The sequence below is a fragment of the Anser brachyrhynchus genome, assembly GCF_964034855.1.
Source record: "Anser brachyrhynchus genome assembly, chromosome: 4".
NCBI lineage: Eukaryota > Metazoa > Chordata > Aves > Anseriformes > Anatidae > Anser > Anser brachyrhynchus.
The window spans coordinates 37,411,934-37,435,303 of NC_137698.1; the positions used below are offsets into that span (position 1 = coordinate 37,411,934).

Consider the following 23,370-nt stretch of genomic DNA (forward strand, 5'->3'; position numbering starts at 1 on the left):
ATATATACTAACCATAGCCTCTATAAATTACTATACTCTTAACTTCCTCAGTGAAATCCTAACGAAATTACAGTTCTATTACACAGATTTATTATTAAGATTTTTGATCTAGAAATATAAAGGAAGATGATGTTGAGTGGAAGGATTTGTGTTGTGTTTGTATGATTTAAAAGTAAGGACTGCACAGGAAGAGAGTAGTTAAGATGTAGATTTTACATACTGGGTCTTCAGTGGACTGATTTGGATTCATGGAAACATAATTCTCTTCACTGTCATGCGAGTCACTGCTGGAAGTTGTGCTATGAACTGAATCCGGTCTGGGAGACATGGGAAACCTGGAGGAGCTAATTACCAGGAATTATTTTACAAACAATACATCTTGAATATCTTAAACCTCCTGGTAAACAACAAAAATAAGCACATTAGAGATGAAACTTTCATTCAAGATTACTAGAGTGTTGCATTTTTTTGGTTACATTGTCTTTTACATATGATATTACAAAAGAAAAAATTAGTGACATACTTTGTCTTAACGCATGCGTGCATATACACACACACTTCCAAAGGAAACCTCAATCTGTATTACACAGGCTGAGAATATAACACAGATGTGTATACACATATTAACACTAGTCAACAAAAACAGTTAATCCAAATGAAGAAAAGCTAGGAACTTACTCTCGTGCAAAGCTTCTGGTGATAGGAGATCTAACCGGGGCTTGTAATTCTTCCCATTCAGGCAGCGGTTTTATTTCTAGTGGAGCTGGTTTTGCTATATAAGAAACAGACAACCTTAAAGCACAGAACATTCCCAAACAAACTTAAATTTAATAGCTTTTCAATGTGTAAATGTCAAAAAGAAATACTGTTTTTCAAATAATGAAAACTAGTTAGGAAATTCCTATAAGGCTATGATACATTAACCTGTAGTTTAAATTTTCCAGTTACTAAAAAGCAACAGTATTTAGAAAAAAACACGAATTAAGAATTTGCAAGATACACTCATACATACAATTTCCATTTCAAAGAGACTGAAAATGGCAGCATCATGTTCTGTGTTTACAGCGGCACAATGACTTGCTGAACTGACAAGTGCAGATAGGGTTGACAATTTCAGCTTAAAATGCCAGCAAAGCCAACTCCGTATACTTTTCCTGGCTCATGGACAATGATTATTATGCAAACTCTGCTCTCACTGTATGCATATGCCCCTACAGATTAGGTTTCACAGCTCAAAGTGTGGGCAGAATCTGCAACTAAGTTTGCAAAACGGAGAGATGAGCCAATACCTAAGTTCCAAAAGGTGTTTGGCTTGCTTCAGTGCTCACCAACTGGAGAGCAGAGCAGCGTGTTTGTGCCATCAGTGACAGCTAATGTGCTAGAAAAGGTGCCATTTTTTAATTCCATTTTCAGAACAGAAACACAAGTTGATTGTTAGTGAGAATCATCATCTCTCCCTCGAACTTTTGTTTCGTCCTTCCTAAGCATTTAAAAAAATTCAAGAAGGATCATGGGACTCATAGGGAACAAAATTACATATGGTCAAACTGTTGCCACAGTTCAAATCTCAACTTCATTCTCCCTAAAACTGTTTTAAGAAGATAAAAAGCAAAGCCACTGAAATAACATCCAGCCCCACCCATCCCCCAAATTATCTGTTTGCTGCATGTTAAATTCACCAAGATCAAGTATCAGGCATGCAGAACTAGTTCATGTAGAATAAAAGCTGTCATAAGCGACCACATGAGGAACTGACAGAAATCAGTTGCTTAATCAGCGTGGTTGTCTTGCAAGGGAAAAAACAGAACTGTACTCATCATACTTTCATTATACTCACTCTTCAGATAGAGTTTACTGAAGAGTCAGCTATCTTACATATCAAACAAAGACTTATGATTCACATTTTCTGGATAAGCACGAGTCTTTAGCATCCCAAACAATTTTCTCCTTTAATTAAAAAGTCATAATTACTCAAAGCATATCAAGCCTGCTTCAGTAATTGTGCCACTTTAACTCACTTGCTCATAAAAAGCTGTCACCACAGCCTCAGAGGAGGACCTACAACTCATCTATGTCAAGGTATAAGGTATCATACGAGATAGGGTGGCAGAACTGAACTTTACATAGGCAAGATGATCCTGAAGATTGAGTGACAAAAATTATCAGCTCAGCTCCAGTCCTCTGTCAAGGCCTGAGGCTAAATGGCAGGTACAATCAGTGGCCAAGGTACTACTCCAGCAGAAAGAGTAAGGACTTCATCAACAGAATATTTCATCTGGTTGCAATGGGCTTTAATGACCAAAGGTACTGAACAGCAACACTTCTGTGAGATTTTTGATGTTATCTGTAATTTGCTGTACTTCACGTGACAACATCAAGCACCACCTCAGCATCTTGATTTAAGCCCAGAATAATTGCAACGTTCATGAAGTTACCTACATAAATCGCATTATTATTAAATGGTCACAGGATTGATATTTTGCCTTGCTTCAGCATTTAACCTACAACAGAAGACCCAAGTAAATGGTGACTTCAGGTTTATCACCTAACAAAAGACAGTTCAAGCAACTTACATGTGAGTCACACATACTTGTTTCTAAACAAACAAAAAAGTAAATCCAAAATATGAACAGCTAAAATTTAAGAGATTTAGCATCGATGTTAATGTCAAGGTAATGTATTCATCTGCTGTTCACAACAGAAAGGCTTTAATTTCTAACATAGTTTTTTGCTTGGCATTGGATACGCGTCTATGATCTTAGATTATAATAGAAGTAAGAAGACTAGAGGAGAGTTATAAAGTAACAGTTCGCTTAATTTTTATTTATTTTTATAAAGCTCCATATACATACAGTGCTCAAGTACATACCCTTTCTTCTTGTAGTAAAGTCACCTATGGTTTGTGAATCAGTTCGCTCTAAACCATGTGGTTTAGGTCTTAAAATTTTAGGACTTTGACCTAATTGGTAAAAAGAAGACTCTCTTAATATAATATTCTTTTTATAACTGGAAAATGGAATTTTGTAAATAAACAGCACAACCCCCTGCAGAAAGGTTAACACCACAAGCACAAGCAAGCTGCTGAAGGAAGAGTTTTACAGTCTAGTTAGGTCTCACGCTAAAGGCTTAAGCACCAAACTTGAAACAAAGAAAACACTGCATGCAAGTCATTTGCTGGAGGCAAGCATAAAAGCTATACAAAAAGGCTAAAACATGTATCAACAAATTTTGTAACTGACCACTATGTTCAAGTTGTATTACATAAATTCCATATTTGAGGAATACCTAGCATGACAGGAGAATAGTCACCTTTCAGACATAAGTCAAGCTACCCTCAAAGAAATTAAGTCCTCTTTAGCTCCAGTATTACATTGGAAATAGGGATGGTCTAGGGAAACGTCCTACCCACTACGTACCCCCTTAGCTGAGAAGCCACCAAGAACTCCACACTGTAGTTAAACTTGCTACCGAGAGATCTGTATCGATCTGCATCAAAACCCCCTCCCTGACCTTGCAGAAGCAGGGTGACTTTCTTTCGAAGCTCCCAGCCTGCATACAGCACAGAGCATTCCAGCCCTCACCACAAACAGCCCTATCAGAAAATGATATCTAATTCTTTTTCCCATTGTATATGAACATGTACAAGTGCAGTGGATGCACTAATCATTCCCTAATATTCTATGCTATCATACAACGCAACCTTTTAAATGAACCTGGTAACAAGATGAGTACAAAATAAGAACACATTTTAGATTCAACATGCTCCCTCCAGGCAGTAGTAATATAACCCCCTTCTCAGTAAGGAACCTCTTAGCCAACCTAACAAAACTCTGCAAGCAGTCCTGGTCACATTCTGTATTTTAAATAAGTACGATCAATAATGCATGATAACTAACTTGTCATGAAAGTCTACCTGACAAAGGGTTTGTTTAATATTACAAAAAGTGAGTGCCTTCAAGTGGTACACCAAGAAGCCATATGAAAGGTAAAGATATACAATAAACCAAATAAGTTTAAGGCTGATTATGTTCAAAAGTTGCCCTACAGCACAAAAGGGAAAAGGACTGGCACAGACTCAGATGTGGGCTGGTTCTACCAGCAATGAGTGAGAACGCTTTGTAAAAAATAAATTTGGCAATGAACACCAGGAGTTTGCAAATCCCTACCCCAAGGGTTTTGCATATGAAGTGCTCTATTACTGTTATCGCTAAGTATTGGGAATAATCAAATAAGAAAGGTAAACAGATTTTTTTTATTTTTTTTTTTACTGTGTCTTAAATTTTACACAGCACTTCCAAGAGACCATGCAGGTAAGACTATTTATTTACTAATATTGCCACACAGCAGCTTTAAAACAAAAGAACATGAAATTATTTTCACACAAAGGCTTCTTTTCTAATTTCAAAAACAGATGATCCCTTAAATGGCTAGAAGTGCTGATGAAGAGACCAAGTGGCTGGGCAATGCTGACCAAAGACTTGAACTGTCAAGTGGTACACATGGTATTTCCGTAAAGTATGCTGTTGACTGGACCTAGATCAAAAGCATGACCCAACACGCTGCCAAGTTTATTCTGAGCTGATTCAATATTCCTAAGTACCTTGCCTACAACTCAATGATAAAAGCTTGCCTATACAGAAGGCCAAGATCTCAAGCTCAATTGAACAGATTTAGACGTTCAAATTCCAATGTTTTCTAATAAGAACAATTTGATGCTCAATATCCTTACCTAGTCATATTAATTCTGTTTCAGTTTTATAATCTGATTTAAAAGAAACTCAGGCCAACACAACTCAGTTTAAAATGCCAATCAACGTACTTACACATGAGCATAGATCTTAAGTATAGTGAGAAATCTAGCACACGTAATAGGGTTAATGAAATTATTTAACCAGCATGTACTTTATAACCTCTCCTCTTACAGCCAAATGTAGGCTGAAGCAACTGAAACCAACAGTATGGGAGAGAAGCACATGGAAGTCAGGGCTGTGACTCATTATTTCTGCTTTTGTTAATGATTCTATGTGGTCTCATGCAGCTAACCTTCCTGAACTATGTGATTATCCCTCTTTGTAAAATATGAGCATTATGTAATTGCCTGCCTCATACTTAAATTAGCACTTCAAAACTGTTCTGAGGCTTTCTGAAGAGCTATTTAAATAAGTACAGGTCCCTATAATATTTCTCTTGTGCATCAGACAAGAACATACAAAATGTTCCAGCATAAAATAGACTGAGTTTTCATCTCTTCCTCCTGAAAGACTGTTCAACCTAAAATAAATTTAGTGGCAAAACAGCTTGCTGCTACCAGATAGCCAGGATAACGCAGTTCCCTTAGTTAGTTTGTCACAGGGAGTTAAAATACTTGTGCAAGTTTTCCCTCTACAAAATGAAAAAACAAAAGGCCTAATCTCTTTTGAGGAGCTTACATTGCAGTAGGAAAAATCTGACACCAGGCAAAGGAAAAGGAGTTGGGGGGAAATCACAATCATGAGACTGATGTTTCTTATTTTTGGGTCTGTATTACAGAATTCCTCTACTCCATTTTTGTTCATTTAAGAAAAGAATAACGTAAGGCTATGGCACAGAAAAGCCCTTGATAATATCTAACTCCCTCAAAAGGCATGTTTTAAATAAATCCATCAAAGAATTTCAAACTACCATTCCTTATCTAAATATCAGCAGTTCTGCTACTCTATTAGTCATATCTACAAACAGAAGAACAAATTTTTAGGACTGAAAAAGCTTAAATACTACAATTGAAATTCCTGATGCTAACCTAATGTAACCTCTCTACTTTGCTCCTCCAAGCTTGCGGGAAGCAAAGTGCTCTCAGAGTAAAGAGCTGGATATAACAGAGAAAATGCATCAGACCTGTACAACGGACTGGTCTCCAATGTTTATTCTCCAAAATAACCTCCCAAGAAGGATGATAGGACCATTCCTCTAATTAGTGTACTAAAGGTGATGCGAGGTGTCTGTGAAGCTCCCAGCTCCATCTGGTATTCCAACACCAGTGACACTACGGAATGCATTTCCTATGGTTTAGGCCCACTCGCCCTCGTTTACCTCAGCTAATGTTTAGGCACTTATATGAGGCAACGCTTTTAATTTACAAACCTATTCCGGGAACGAAAAAATCTGGGTTAAAATACAGTTTATATCTTTTTTTTTTTCTTTTTTTTTTGAACTAAAAGGAAACGTGATGTTAAAACACAGCTGGAAAGGAACCCACAGAAGAAAAAAAAGCCAAAACACCAAATAAGTTACAGCAAGTGAAACCAACCAAACAAGAAGTGAAAATTAGATGTTTTCATTGTTCAGTCAAGTCACCACCTGTAAAATGCAAAACGCTACAGCCAGAAAAACTCAGTTTCTACACACTCAGTGATACAAATACTGTGCAAGGGCACTCTGAGCTGAAACATCACTAACGAAGTCTATTTTTCTAACAAATGGCTGCTTGTAAAAACTGCCAAGTAGAACAAGTGATTATGGATCCAGCATTAAAGTGCAGTCAGATGGCATGAATTCTGCTCCTGGCCTTTCGGTGTGTGTCAATGCTGCCTTTGTCTTGCAACTCGTCAGGAGAAGAGTCCATTTCACTTGTTTGATTTTGTTTCAAATAATGGTATAATTGAAAAACGTTTTTGTTTTGTTGCTGTTTTTTCCCCATTACCTAACGTGTTCTCTTGTTTGCCAAAACACCTTGAAATATGATGTGGGGAGGGCGAGGGGGAAGCAGAGAGGAAGGGTTCCCACTGCAGTGAAGTCCTGCATCAGAGTAGGTAGGTCCAGTTGTGGTTTTGAGAACACAAGGCACCCAGTGAATAGTCTCATTTTGTTTTCAGGCTATAGCCTTGAAGCACTAGTACTAACAAGACTTCTGTTAAAAAGAAGCTTGTTTTTTGAGTGGTTGCTTGCTCTCCATAGCTTGCTGGCAATGGATTTTACATCAGGAAATTGCAAACATCCTCATGAATGAGGCCAACACACTCTTTAAACGCCAGGTATTTAGAGCTTAAAATTTTAAAGTAAATCTACTAATGTGACATAAAATTTCAGAAATGTGTGATCTGCTAATGCTGTTTCCTGGCCAACAGGACTCTAATCCTCACGAGACAAGGAGATCAGACACAGGAATGCTAAAGCAGTGCTTTACTTGGAATAGAAAGGGGAGAGCAAGAGGGAAAAAAAACCACGAGTGTCCTGCATCAATAGAAGTACTTTGAGAGCAACATAACTAAAAGCATTTTTCAGTTTCCATTAAATACATAAAGATGCTGCATTTATTTTATTTATTTTTTTTTAGAGAAACTGAAATTTGCAGAGGTCCAAGAATTCCAGTACTCAGAACTGCTGTGTCCTTTTCCTTAAAAAAACAAGGCTGAAGCTCAGTCTCAATCCCACAGGGTTTATTATTTGACTTTCAATTATGCAGAATAACCTCCCCCTTTCCTTCTCTTCCTCACCCCAGCGAACTCTGATTCCTGAGTACATGGTCTTCAACATGGAGCTCTACAAATATCCTGAATTTGCTTTTTCATCTCTGTTTTTATTAAGACTTTTTCCTGCCAAGGTACTTCTAATTAGAAACATGTATTTAGTTGCACAAGATTCATATCCATTTCCATACTAGTATCCTGCAACAAATAGGAGTATCGATACCGTGTTTAGTTCTGGTCAGTGATTCCACACAGAAGACGATGACTAGTCTCTTTACGACAGTAAAAACAAAGTGGAACCAGCTCAGTCTTTCAAAATTATGAATTAAAATCCGTCATCTAAAGAGATACTCTCCAGTTTTCTTAAACACCTTTATATTCTCCAAATAATTTCTCTCAGAGCACTGGTACTTTGGATACTCCAGAAATTAAGAATGAATTAGAAAAAACATCTGATTATAAAGGCAAAATGTATCTGATAGTTAAGGTTCACTGGTATTCATAAAATACTTGCCAAATGCCACAAAAACTATTCAGAGAATACCAAAGCTATTAATCACCCAAATACTATTTGACTGCTCTAATTCGAAAGTAATTCTACATGTCTATATTTAACAATCCCCCAACGCATGATCAACTAAAAGCCTTCAATACCAAAGGTAGTGGTTTAAGGCCAAAGTACAGAGTTCTGATGTGTTTATTGATTAGGAGCTTAAAGCTGTACGAAGATGTATGAAGTCCAAGGGACACTACTTAAGATTGCTTTCACTTTTTTTTAATGAAAACTGAAAAACGGAGCAACTTGTTCCTTGAAAAAATCAAGCCTAATGTTAAACCTATAAAAAAAATGCTAAAGGGATAGGAGGACTATGTATATAAAAAATGTTTGCTTAAACAGGCATTAAAATACAGGAAAGAAAGAAATGAGGAGAGGAAAAATATAGTGGGTTATCACCAGTATTCTCCTGCTCCTGCTCTCCCTAGGATCTCTGAAGTTCTACAATACCATCTCTACAACTGGTACCAGAGCAATTCTTGCAGTTTGTCTTTAGAAAACATGTTAAATGTTTTAAAACCATTACATCCAATAAGTTATAGCTTCATTTACAGCTGTAATGTAGCTATCCAAGAAAGTCTTGGAATTATTTGCTGTTTCAACATTTTCTGAGACCAATCACAGCTGCAAGTTAAGGATTGGTGGACCATAGCAAGACATTATTAAGTTCATTTAAAGCTTGTAACCAAAAAATATCCTCATAGAAGTAATTTAGTACTGCCATGGAGGAAGTATAATACCCTTGAAGTACTATATGTGGAGGAAGGCTTTGGAGCTTGGGGGAAGAATCAGTAAATTTGTATTCATCCTGCTTTAGGGACTCTGAGAAAACATCAAAACATCCTCCAAAGTGTTATTTTTTTAAAATTCTTAAATGGAACAAATACTAAGTGTAGCTTCCAAGACTAAATAGAACAATTAAGTGCTTGGATTTCTTAAAACAAAATGAAGAGTACTTCTGCTCTGAAAAGTCATAGTGAAAATTAGTTGCTTATTCATCAGATCTTCATTTTAGTTCTTCCTATGGATTAAAACCATCATTCATAATTTTTCATTGCCTACTTGTCCTGGAGCCTAAGTGATATTTCATTTAAGAATATGCAACTATCATAATAGTGTGGAACTCTGTAGTGTTGCCAACTTCTTTTAGACCTCTCCCCTTTTTTTCCTCCTCTTTTTCCATCATTTTTAAAGTAAGTCTTACCTCCTGTTGTCACAAATGTTTCAATTGTTTCTCTGAAGTTTTATTTCAGGATGCTGGTGTGGTGCTCCTGCTATATCAGGATGTATACTATGTTCATTTCGTCCAACTCAACACATGTAAATATTTAACAAGGCAACTGTTCACTAGGCTATTTATAACTCAACTTCATTATTAATGAGGGTTCTTAGTTTCCTTAACAAGTAACAATTTTGCTTGAGATTTTTAAAGGATCAGACTGAATTACTGCAAGGGGTGATTATGACTGTCATCCAGAAGCATCACAGTGGGTCGTATGGTGGCCAGAATAGGGCAGATGCTTCCTGTCACGTGTGGAAGTTCTGTGCATAGCTCCCTCTTCAAAGCCGGCCTACACTTTTAAATGTACTTTGGAAAACAAAATTTATGACGTTAATCTGTTTGGGAGATGCTCACGAATACTTACGGAAAAGACAGTCAGATTTTTATAAGCAGTCCACTTGTGTGGTTTGATCACAAATTATGTCATGTAACATCTTAAATGATAAAAAACTCTAAGAAAACCAACCGGATTAAGTGAACTCAACAAGTAGCAGCAATATTTTTAAAACAGTCACAAGTACCAACTCTGATAATTTTCTACCCCTCTCCCTTTGTTTCTTTTAATGTGCAACTGGGTATTTTATTTGCATGAAGAGAAATGAGTACATCACTAACTCTCTCTAAATCCTAGTTTACTGTTTGCTGGGCTTAAAATTACCAGGGCCAGCAGCAGTTTCTTTTCAAGATAATCATGTGGACTGAAGTTGCAAGAAGCATCTCTACACAAAATCCTGATTTATTTTTGTTGAAAGACAAATCTTTTTTGGGGGGGAAAAAAAGGTGAAAAGGCACTAGACTAGCTATTTGTTATTCTTGCCATCAGCAAAATAAGCTGTGAAATTCAATCCAAGACTAAGAATTAAAATCTTAAAAATCATCTTGAACGTAATTCAACTCTAACGACATTCAGATAAATATAACTGCCAGTGAAGACACAAGGAACAAAATCCAGTACACTGTTTTATCTAAGGAACAGGGAATCATGAGTTCTTGACCATTAGCAGTTTGCTTACTGATCCTGAATACATCGTTCCATCACAGCTCCCAACGACCCTGAACTGGTATCTGCACAAATTTGACTTCTTCTGTAAAGTGTTTTTTTAAATACTATGGATCAACATGAGAGTGTAATGCTACTATTTTTGTAATCAAGTGAGTTTTAACTTTTGATTTTCATTCCATAGTGGGCATGACTTGTTAATTAAGCAATATGCTCACAGTTCATATTTTTCTTTTTTAGAACCTTAAAAAAAAATCCGCTTTTGTACGAAGGCATGCTACCCTTTAGAAAGTGGAAGTTACCACATTACCCTAAGCAGAGCACCAGACTAAGACTCTGAAGGAGACAACTCTGCTACAAATTCCATCACAAAATTGTTTGATTCAAGTTGGAAAAATTACAACTTGAAAAAATAATAACTTAGAAAAATTACAACTGGGGGTGTCATTACCATGCACACAGACACCCCATCTCATTCAAACACTGTCTCCGCTGAGCTAGGCGAGTTTTCACAGCAGCTGGAGTAGAGGCCCACTCCTGCTCCAGCCATCTCCTGACCAACAAAACCTAATTCAAAACCCCTACCCTTTGTGTTTTCGTCCATGTGCTTTCCTTGATCTACAAATAAATACCACATTTGTATTGAAGATTAAGGTTGCCTGAACTCACAGATTTCTGTCAGGCCTTAAAGCTTTCTCACAGACTGCCAGCACAGCCAACCAGCACCTCCCTGTTCAAGACATTTTGCTATACAGAATTGTTCCTTGTGGAGTGGCAAAATGTTTGTTATGGTCCTACAAGCTGTCAGCAGGCTAGGATCACAGGATCCCCTGCCTCATATCACAACCTTTTTTAGATATTTTGAAGAGCCCTAGGAAAGCACAAGGTGAAGCAGAAGAAAACCTGACTGTTTGTTCTCTGCAGCCTTAGCTTTCCTTAGCTTGCCTCACTGCACTTGGGTACTTTTAATTCTACTGCTCCTTCTTTGATAAGCAGCATTTTGAAGAAGGAACATGTGAGTGCCCCAAAGTAAAATGCCAAAGCACCATTCTGCAGCAGAACCAGTCACAGAGCCTTTTAACAACTCAGAGAACATACCCAATTGCAAGAATGGATGCAACATTGATGCCGGTTGAAGCCTTTTGCTAGCAACAGTGCTTCCAATTTAGCATCATGACTACATGCAACCATAGCAAGCCAAAGAGCCAAAAAGCAGAAATACAAAATCACTGCAGACAACATATTATAATAATATACTATTAAAAAACAGCACCCTGAAAAAACACATTTTTAAGGAAAGATTTTTTTTTCATTCAGTTACAGATGACTGCAGAAAAGCATCTGGCCAAATGCTCTCAATTTTGTCCCAAGTAATATATCACTTACCTTTTGGTATGCTTCTCTAAAGAAATAGTAAAGTGCTTTGATTCCAGCTACTGGGGCCATAAGCCAACACCATGTTTTGAAATTACTTTCAAGACTTCCAGAAAGTACTGGAAGCCCTCCCTACTTACAGAAGCAGCTGTGAGCCAGAAGAGTGAAACTACATAAAAGACTTGAGATTGCACTGCATTTTCTCTCTCACCCCTCCAACCCCCCATGCTCTAGAACAAATCCATTCTAGAAAACAGACGAAAACAACACAGAACATCTCATAGCACCATGCCCTCCTGCTCAGGCTACTCCCACTGGGAAGGCTGAAGAACTTCTGGCTTTCAAAAACTGAAGAAGTGCCCACACACTGTGCATGTAGCTTAGCGACTTTTAGAAACATGTTTTGCTGACATTTAGTTTATCAACGTCACTGATTTTTATCATTCATTCCTCAGTCACAACTGGGAAAATTTTAACAACTTCTCTAGAACTTTAGGTGCTTATATCAGAGCTGTAAAGACATACACAGTCACTGCTGCTGATAGACAAATTGCCAGATCTTTGTTGCCTAGTCCATGATTCTCCAAAGACAGCAGAACAGAAATGATCAAGCATGACAATCGTTACCGTACCCATTTGCTACCATTGCCAAACTACACTGTCTGTAAACTTACAAGTGTAGAATAGAGGAGATGCATAAGCATGTACATTTGACAATAAAAAGCAGTGCCTTCCTCTTGTGCTAGTTTCACTGCATTATTTCTTCGTGACATTCAGTGCTAAAATTGCATTTGACAAACTTCCCTGGCCCACATTAAAACATGAAGCATTAGCTCTGGCTCAGTAAGCTAAAGGTGATGATATTTCTCAATATGCCTACAAAGAAGGAATAGCTACTTGTAGGCCGTGCAAAATACAATTTTTGCAGTAATGTCTGTAACCAATGAAAAAAGTACATCAGCTTCTTCAGACAGAGCACAATACAGCCCTCATACACCAGATCTCAGTAAGGGCAGTAACATCATATCTAGAGAAGCAGTGGTGGTTTCCAACAGAAATTCTTGAACCAATCATATTAAAAAAAAATTAAAAAGGCTTAACTAATGAGCTTAACTATTTTGTGTACCATTTCATCCCTATGTCTACCTAGACATTACTAAACATACTGGCCCACTTTTTACTTGTTATGCACTAATATGTGGCATAGCATCATTGCAAAACATTTATATGACCAGAAACAACCTTATAATAGAAGTTGCTACAAGAACTTGAAAGCTAAAACAGCAACATAGCTGGACATGAAGCATATACTTGCTTTCATTAGGTAAGGATCCAACTAAAACAGAAGTTTTATCCTATTTTAGTTCAAAAGTAACTGCAGTTTTATTTTCCCAAAAGTATTTCTGAAAGAAGTGATTTGCACATAGAGCAGCTACTAAAATGGGAATGTTATCATCCCGATGCATCATTGTATCTGCTCTTCACAACAATGGAAGTCTCACAGTAGTGCGCTTGATAAAACTTGAGTGAGCCAGTGCATGTGTTACTAAGATAAAACCCTTGGTGATAAATCAGAATCATTATCGTTCTTGGTAGCTCAAGATCTTCACAGAGTTGTGTTTTTTTTCAGACCCTAGGCATTCACTACAAAATATGTACTTTCATGGCTAGCCTCAAAGTGATGCTATCTTTTACACTGCATAAAATAATCATGCTCTTTTACGGTGATTCAGCTTCTAAAAGTCAGCAGGCAAAAATATGGCCAATAGAAGCTACACTGGGCACCTCTATACTCATTAAGAGATGTGTTAGCATATCTAAACATCCTGTTCCCTGTTGTTGGCTAGGTCTGTCTTATCTGTAAAGCATTGGTGGACAGGAGCAAAGCAGAAGTCTTACACACCACTTTTAAAAGGTAAAACACTAACTTAGTTTCAAGAAGAGAGATGCAAGAATAGCAACGCTTCCTCAGCAGACACCAATGTGACCGCTTTGCATCACCAACCAAGCTTTTCAACATAAAAATTAAATAGTTTTGAAGGTCAAGCATCTTATCAGTAAAATACACAAACCAGCCAGTCAGGGAAAATATTTTCAAGCAGCTCAGTGTTTATTTTGAGAATATTTTCCAGTATCGTGTTTCAATCTGTTACTGTCCAGTATTTCTTAAAAAATAAAACAGATCTACTGTCTGCTAACACTGAAACAATTAGGCACAAGAAGGTTGCCAAGGTTTTGAAAAAGGACATATTTCATTTTCTGAACATGGACAGTCAGAATGAGACGTGGCACTTCGCATTTTACACTGAGATCATCTATATCATAATGATACTGTCCAATGCACTTATTTACAGGCTGTTTTCACTTAATGGAAAAAAAGTCCATATAAAGTTTTATTTGGTTAATATTTTGGATCATCTGATTATGACATTAATTTTTCTCCAAATTCAAACCAGCCACTCTAAATCTAAATACTTTTTCTTTTCCTAAACATAATTCTACAAAGAGAACTTACTCAAATACAAAGTAGTGCAGACATCTGACCTAAATTTCTTGAGTTTCCTCTTCCACAATTTAGGCATTTCTGATAGGCTGATAAAACATTTCAGATTGACTGGGAAGTCTAAACCATTTATCAGTGATACTCTACACAAATAACTTCATCTGAACACATAGTATCTGTTGGTTAATACCACCAGTCACCTAAATAATCCATATTTTAAGGCAAAGTAAACCCAGTGCACTATGTTTAAGAGTGGTTTTGTTTTGTTTTAAGGATAGCTTTGGTGGGGCATCTACGATTTTTTTTTTTTTCAGTTTTGTCATTGAAGTTGTTGCAGCACCCTCAAACGTCTAACGGTTCTCTCTCACACATTCAGCTCTTTAAAATATTCCCACAAAACCACTTATTTTTGATTTATGACTGTTTAATCTATCACAGTCTATAAAGGCAACAAAATTCAAAATCTAGGCTCATATGCTTTCACTTACTGCAGTTTATACAAATAGCAATGCAAGCATGGCATCGAGCTTGTGCAATACAGCGAACATACCTTAACAATTGGCTTGAATTAGCAGTTTCCTTCTCCCATTTGGATCCCAAGGAAAACCTATATGGTAACCTCGTAGCCCATGTTAAACATCTTCCTGCGACTGCCCTGTGTGGCTGCTACCACTTAAGCACTGGGCAGCCCTAACATCAAGTGATTTTCCTTGCTTTTACAAACTGAAATGAAGGTTTAACATTATGTACTTACTGGTTAACACTTCCTTCAATCTATTTTTTCCTTCACTCGAACGCATTTGTAAGAATTATTCTATGACTACTACATACTTTAAATAGGGCTATAAAGCACACAATATACAAATCTTCTCTTATATAATTGCTAACAATGTTGACATCAAAAGCAAATACCCAAAATAGTTATTAATTTTTACATCATATAATGGAAATGTGTGCTGCTCCTGTACCAAGCATTATTATGCCTATATATTCGTATTCTATATAGTTCCTTGTGTACTCTCTTCATAGTGAGTTGGCTGTCCTCTCTGCACAAGGACTAAACTCATACTTCTGAGTGTTGGCAATTCTATGCTAATTTTTGATTAATAACTACAGAAATTAAATTTAAACCTATGCTTGGATTTGGTATTGTTACTGTAATGTTTTAACATCCTTAAGAAACAATCTAGAACTCTTTTATTGTATGGATACCTAATAGGATAAAAATTGTTGGAATATCTGAAAGTGATCATTTTCCACTGATCAGAAGTTGCAAGAGCTATTTTATTAGATGATAAGAGTAAACTTCTATTGGACATTTTCCTCACCTTTTCTGTCTGGTTTGAGGTTCCGATCCACTGGCGGTGGCTCACATTCTGCAACAGGCACTGACCGTCTCGGAGGGGTCTTTGGACTGGACCTGAAACCCATGTGAGCAGGAGGAGGAACTTGCTTTCCAAATAACGGAAAATCAAACGTGCCTGGTGTCATTGGTACATAATTTGTTTCCTGGATGGGTTCAGTGAAGCTGCTGGAATGCTGTCGTGGAGGAGAGTTGGGATTCATTGGGACATAATTTTCATCTAGTTCTTCACTTGAAACACTTCCCACTGTCAACATGCTTCTGTTTTTCTAGAATTAACATATATTTCCTTTAACAAAATAAGTTATGCAATCAGCTGTGAATCATATGAATCTCTTAACCTAATCTACTCAGATTAATATATTCTTTTGAAACTGAAAAACACAAACACTGTACAGCTTGCCTTCTTACATGGGAACAAAAAGCATTCAAGCACTGTCACTGCCATCTCTCATAAGATCAAGTCATACTTACGAAGTGGTTATGAAAGCCCTCCAGTGAATTAGATCTGTCATTCGGAAACGTTCGTGGAATATCATAACAGTCTTGAGAACTAATTTCTAAAGAAACAAGAAGAGAAAGTGGCTATTTATCATCCCTGTTCCTGTCACTTGGCACCAGGCATCCAGAGCCTGTTATTTACTGTCTGCTTCTGAGACCGTGCAAACACAACTCCTGAAGTTGTGGCCAACAGATTTTATCTATATACTTGAGATGACTATGTTCATAAACAAACTTAGCACTTACCAGTCAACTTGAAAATCTTATAGTGATGTTTTCCATGGCAGAAAAAGCAACAGTAATTTTTCCTCTTAAAGAACCAGCTAATTCTTCCTTTCAAATAGACAGGCATTAAGAATTTAACATAAGAGCAGGTTTTGAGATACAGGGCCCTCATGAGAAACCTATTCTAAAATAAATGAACAACAGATGTAATTTAAGGTCTAGAGAGAAGTTTTCTGACCGAATACCCTTCCCTTGGAAAGTGCTGATTCAACAGAATTTAATCCAGTGCAATAACAGGTAAATTTCTCTCACGTATCCCCCGCCCCCCTCCTCCCAGTTCCCCTGTTAGGGTCTCCAGGGTTTTTCAGTTTGAATGAACATCTACAGAAACAAAGATGTCATGCTTTTCAGGGTCCTGGCTCTTGACAGCCCACATTAAGAAGAAGAGGAGGATTTTTTATTTTTTTTTTAAAAAAAGATTTTTACTTGGAAGGAAAAATAAACACTTCTACTATTGAGTGTCAAATTAAAATAACATTTTCAGGAAGGCTACTTTTCCTGAGGCTAATAATCTCCGCTTCAATAATCTCAGTTTTAAAGCAATATTATTTATCGTCTTTCATTTTGCTCATTTAAAGCAAAGTAGAGCAGGAGTCCACCAATACCACTGCACCTAGCCTAAAAAAAAAGAACGACAAATTGAATAATATCTGAGTGCCTGTACAACCATGCCCCTTCTGTATATTGCCTCCTGCAAAAGCCTTGTGCTTGTCTCCTTCCTCATTTCTGCCTCCCATCCCACAGGTAGTACAACTCAATTCTTTAAAATCCCCTCAAACATTAGCATCAGCTCTAACCATTTGACCATTTCTTTAAAAATAACAGCTTTAGGCCCACTTGTCTTGAGAACCTGAAAGAAATCAAACTCTTATCCCAAGAGTTATTAATACAACTACAACTGCTCTCTGTAACACCAAGTTCTCTGAGAAAACAAGAATGGGAACAAACAAACAGGCAGAAAAACAAGATACGCCAAAGTCTTTAAGTAAAAGTAGCTCCACCAGATTTGCTAGTACCCAAAAATATATCCAGCTGCTGAAGGAAAAAACAATAACAGAAATGCATTAGCAAGTCTGAAATGCCAACATTTAAGTGTCTATAAGGAACAATTTCAATTTTGCTTTAAAATGTCAGTATGCATATCCACCACAAGGAGAGAAAGTTCTGCGGCACCAGTAAACAGATCAGGGTTGATCTCAAAGCTCTGGATGCACACCAAATCCTACTGAACTTAGCGAAACACTTTCAGCTTCTGCAAATTTGGACCACTACATGCTAACCTTACCTTGGCTGTTCTGATGGACAGATAGCAGCACTTTTGAACTCAGCTATATGACCTTAGTAGCAAAGAAAATTATAAATTCTTCACTGCTGTTTTCTAAAAACTAGTAGCACCATGAAGATGTCTAGGGCTTCCAATAGTTTTAGCTAAGGCTGAACACCACAGTGCAATATACAGCCTGTATCAATGTTCTGTGCTTTGCTATTTTGACAGTTTCCTTGAATAATCTTCTTTCTCTGCTTTCTTACATGTTTTAAGCCTCACTATCATGGAGTGCTTTGTAAAATGTCACACACTTGCTTTTAAAGGACAAAACAAACCCCCATATTATTCAACCCATTCATACCACATCTCTTTCTTCACAAGATTAGTATTGTTTAACACAAAATCTGGAAAAGCAAAGTAAAGCATGGAATACTGACCTTTACGAAAGATATTCAAATCTACAGTTGAAATGGTATTACTGCGTGAGGGTGGCATTCCTGCTGTAGGGATGCAATAACTACTATCAGTATCTGAAGCAGTACGAGTAATGCTACATGTTTCCACAGGAGATCGATCTGCAGCGTGGTGAGGTTTTGGTGGCCGAGGTGGAGGAATATCTGGAATAGTCTCTAGTTTTGATGTCTGAGACATTGTTCCTTCCGGAAAAGTTCGTGGAATCTGGTAAGTACCTCCAGGTGTGGGGGGAATGTCATAACTAATGGAGATGTGTCTCAACTGTGCATCTAACAAAGATGTTGCTGATGGCGTGTTGAAAACATGCTGCTCTCCTTCTGCATCAGTCCCAGTTGGAGATGCTGCCTTCGGTAGAACATCCTGTGAATAACTCCTAGGCAGGTTATAAAGGCTGGAATCTGCCAATGCCAGTCCAGTACGAGAAGGAGGAGAGTCATAGACACCTTGCTGCTGAAAAAAGCCATTCACAGCATGCTTGCTCACTGATGGAGCAGGATTTTTGTGGGAGGGCACGTTATCATTGCAGTCTGTTTCAGAAGAGCTGGATTTTGCAGAGTCAGCATGAGATCTACACAGGAGATGAAGAGATTAAAACATTGATGAACATACAAAGAAAACAAACATTACACATAATAAACACAACATATAAACAACTGAAAAGTATAGCAGCCTCTTCCAACTTTTTCAAAATGAGATGCAGGAACCTAATTATTAAACAAACAGTAGTATTTAAGCAGAATCCTAAGTGATTACATGTATACAAACCCATGCACGTGAAACAGGTAACAACACAAGTGTGCAGCTTTAGTAGCAGCTCAACAAGTTGATGTTTCATAAAGCAAGTGATTTCCAGAAAGATACCAAGCCAAACTAAAGCAGAGGTTGTTTAGGGGTTGAAGGATTTTTATTTTAACCCATCCTGTGAACTAGGAGCACTTCGATGTGCTTAAGGTGAAAATGTACTCAATCCTTGGGTTCACAATACTTGCCAGTTCTAACCAGCATGAAAAATAGGATCGAATATGACTGCTTGCAATGCCCTAAAGTTTGTGCTTCAAGTTATGTACTGACCACATAACACTGATTCAAAATACATAATCAGGAAAGGAAGAAAGAAAAACTGAAATAAGAGGAAGACAGACTGCTCTTTGGGGCAACAAATCCATACAATGTGTGCAACAGAGTGTTTTGTCTTGAACACAAAGCAGTGCTGTTAGGTAAAACTGCACAGTGGTTTGCCTTTGATTTCTTAGCAACTTCAATCTTCAATGAGAATTGTACTCATTAATACTGGTACTAACCAACATGGAAAGCCAAAACCTGCGATTTCTTTTTTTCTGGTGGGAAGAGGAGGTGGGATGGTATGTAAGCCTCCCCAGTTACATTGCTCCACATGGCAGAGAAATTCCAAGTCTTACTCCTTGCTTAAATCCAAGTCAAGACAATAGCAAAAATACAGAGGTGAAGTTAATGCAGTCCATACAGTTTATTTTATCTTAATTCCCTTTTTAATTACCACAGGACTATATGATTGTGCTTGTTTATACATACATATGTAAATATTTCAGCATGTGTATGCATCAAGGAATAGCTGCTATACTACTCATATTACTACTCATATTAAGCAACTGGACCATGCAGTTTGCAAAGCTTCTGAGGAACAAAATACAGAAGTCAACAGTATGAGTACCACCAGAAGCATTTTTTCCCTTAAAAGACTCTCATCCTAGAAATTCTAAAAGTGACCACAACTAGAACTTAACATTCAAATTTCAAATTGTCAGTAAGATCACACTTTTTTTTTTTAACTTAAGGGACAGCTGTGATTTATCTCACAGGATTCTACTAACCTGAGAAGAAAGGAATCCAAGTTTAACTATTCACTTACGTTTCCTCTGCAGTCATCAGAGAAATAGATATAGCATGAAACAACCCATACTTTAATATCTACTCCAAAATGATGAAACACTCTTAAAGTGCCTCTCTCCACCAGCTATCAAGGGAACTGATGCAATTAGCTTAGAGTGGACATTTGCAGTCAAAAAAAAGGCCAGGCATCTAGCACATTTTTTTACTGTATTTAATAGCAGAGATGCTATCTTCCGTCAGCCTGAATAGCCTATGAGATGTTTTCTCTGGCTTTAATTATGACATTTATTTCTATTAGCTTGGTTTTTGCACTTCTTATTTTTTTATTTTTTAATATACTAATTTTGCTCTGGTTACTATTTTTAATGTAGTTTAAATTCTCGCTCAATGGTCAGAATTGGTTTCTGTCTCTGAACATTAATCTGCATTTAGTTTAATAGGCACCCCCAAAAAAATGTTCTCATTAAGTATTTACCCTTGGCAAAACCAAGGAAGTGAGCCTTATATTCCTTACATTGCCAACCATCAAAAACATGCATCTCTTCTTTGCTAACAGTTTACTTCCTTTGCCTCAGAGCTTCAAAAGTTAAGTAATGAACCACTGGAAATTTAACACCACTGCAAAAAAATACAGCACATAGGACTGAAGGACGTACATAAGGTTACAGAGCGCTTTACAAATTGTGAGCATAGTGAGTAGTAACACTCTGTGCTTCGCCTCTGATGCAGTCCTTGCTCTCTATTTTAAGGATTAATTCAATAGCTCCTCACTTTCAAGACACTCTTCTAGTTCTGTGGTATTCATCTGGGCCAAACTCACAGCAAAATTCATATGCATTGTACTTGAGCAAATACAGGATGGATTGTGATCTGTATTTTATATGTTACAAAAATAAAGTGGGCAGTCTAGAGAAGCTGGACATTGACAATTAATTGTAGAACCAGAATTTTAATTCTAGTTGACCATGATATATTTTTATATGAAAGAATTCCCAAAACTACAGAAATAACATAAATACTACCATATATCTTACAAAAGGAGTACAGAAGTGCACTTAATCAAAAAAAGGGTTGACTCCGTCTTATTTTTCAATTCTTGGCTTGTACGTGTACTGGGATCACTTCCACCCATTTAGCCATGCACCAGAACTCAAGCAACCTATAAAACATTTTCACACACAAAAGCAGAGCACGTGCCCTTAAAAATCTTATCAGTTCTAGGCACTATGGTGGTTTTACAGACATGAAGACATATTATAATGATGCCAAGTTATATTTGATTCTAAATAAGCACAACATGCAGGGGTATATATCCAAAGCTCAAGATGCAACTACAGCACACGTACGATGCCATCGCTTAAGCGATGATTACCCATCATGTGGAAGCAACATTTAGGAGTTCTTCTGGGTCTCCGTAAATGCTGCTGCTTCCTTCTTGACCACAAGAAGTTGTGAAAACATAAGACTTTCAAAAACTGACACAAAGCAGCCAGACCAGTCAATTGCTTAGCTGATGGCAGCAGTACACATTGCTCATTACAAGAGGGCTTTTCTGATTTACTTCAGATTTTGAAATGAAATTTTTTGGAATCAAATTCCTAGTCTATTGAAATAGTTTTCAAAATATGAATGTGTTGCAACCAATCTGATTTTGCAAGACCAAAAATTTGAAGACAGTCTGAGAAAGCAGTTTATGCCAAAATGAAGATGGAATTCAGCCTTTGAGGTTTAAATAGATTTCACAAGTCAGTATTAACTACTGATCATGACAAGAAGAACATATACCATTTTGAAAATCTAACTCTATATTTGATTCATGTTAGCTCAAGGAAAGTTAGATTAGGACCACAGATCCACGACAGATTTTATTTTATTTTAAGAACTTCTGATACAGGATGCTTGATGACTTCTGCTTTGTTTTGAAAAACACCAAAAAAATAATCAGTTGGCTTAAACACTCCACTAACTTTTGGTTAATAAGGTAAGTATTAAGGTTTCTTTGCACTTCAGATTAAAATAAAGGCAAAATCTGATATAACAACAAAAACTACTAACCCTCTTTATAAGCAGAGGACGACTAATGAACTCAGTGTTTGCAGATGTGTGCATCGCATCTACAGATTATGCTAAGTGGCCAAACTATTCCTTACTCAGTACTAAGAAGAGAGAATTGTGTAGCCAGCTGGTCCACAAGGACTGTGCATTAAGACTCCCAGAACAGAGGTGGCATACTGGGGGCAAAACAAACAAGTCCATCGCCATGTACTAAAAACTAATTGTTGACAGAGACTGAGGAGAAAAGATTTCAAAATGTTTTAGTCTGAGGAGCAATCTCCCATTTTGGAATATGCTGGGTATGATCAGGCTTGGCCGGTCATCCTTTCAAGCTGATTCTTTTTGCATCTGCAGGAATCAACACAATAGATAAATAGAATACTATAAACCAAGTGGCAGCAAAAACACTCTTGTGTGCCAGCAATCTGGGACAGAAACAGCAAGCATAGTAAAAAATGTGGATAAAACATCTCTATGGTGATTACAGCTATTTTCAGAAAATGGAAGCCAAGGTTACATAGTTTCTTCTATTAAAACTCACAGAACACCATGCAAGACGTATCTGAAACAAATATTTTCAGGCAAGTTAACGGCTCTGTGATTAAATTCTCACACACGTTCCGAGAACAGCTACTGTTCACTCACTGCAGTGGAATCTTTTTACTTTCAAAATCTTCTAAGAGAAGGTATTCCTGCCCTTCTTCAGAGATAAAGGGTGACCCTTGGCTGGTTCATAAACATAAGAAAGATGAGGAAGACAGCATTATTTCCATATACATCTTGAATGAGCCAGAACAATAAGGGTTTCGGAAACAGTGTTTGGCTTAATTTTCTAATTTATGATCCAAATATGAACGTCACAATCACACTAAATGCTACAGTTAAACAATACTCCTTCCTCAAGCCAACAGTGATCAGAGCATAAAACTATTTTAGACAAAATACAGCATGATAATTATAACTGCAAGTACTGTGTCCAAAATCATCTCACAACACTATGTGGTGTGTTGCATGACACCATAAGGAAGCATTTTGAAATTATTTGTTCTGAAACACAAGAACTCCAAAAAAAATCTGAACAGGCAGGTTGGCCACAATCTCTGTGTTTCTCAGTTACCCACCTCCCCTGTAAAAGAACCCCAAAGTTTTAAAAGCCAATTCAGTCGTTCCCAGCTTATCTATAAAACAACGTGCAAAATTAGAGCAGAAAACATTCTCTTTGCATACTGGCAACTTGAAAATCCAAATATAAAACACTACAGAAATAAACCACTCAAGTAACACCACCTACCTATTATTTTAATGTAAACAGTACCTATTTATTAAGATTTGCTTTTAACGGATGTTTGCATACTATTCTTCCCCATTAAAATAAAGGTTGCCTGAAACACACAAA

The 23,370-nt window shown here is 37.1% G+C and overlaps 1 protein-coding gene across 13 annotated transcripts in view; it reads right to left on the reverse strand.

Moving 5' to 3' along the window:
• Positions 1 to 23,370, reverse strand: part of GAB1 (GRB2 associated binding protein 1) — a 98,512-nt gene that overhangs the window by 5,005 nt on the left and 70,137 nt on the right. For 5 of the 13 annotated variants that reach the window (XM_080590987.1, XM_080590979.1, XM_080590990.1 and 2 more), the window contains exons 4-9: positions 18,014 to 18,618; positions 15,998 to 16,083; positions 15,489 to 15,792; positions 2,870 to 2,959; positions 679 to 772; positions 221 to 344 (exon numbers count right to left, since the gene is read on the reverse strand). In XM_080590987.1, the coding sequence (XP_080447113.1) occupies positions 221 to 344; positions 679 to 772; positions 2,870 to 2,959; positions 15,489 to 15,792; positions 15,998 to 16,083; positions 18,014 to 18,618 (1,303 nt within the window). The remainder of the gene's footprint in view (positions 1 to 220; positions 345 to 678; positions 773 to 2,869; positions 2,960 to 15,488; positions 15,793 to 15,997; positions 16,084 to 18,013; positions 18,619 to 23,370) is intronic. The other 8 variants (XM_080590981.1, XM_080590986.1, XM_080590991.1 and 5 more) reach the window with 6 other exon arrangements.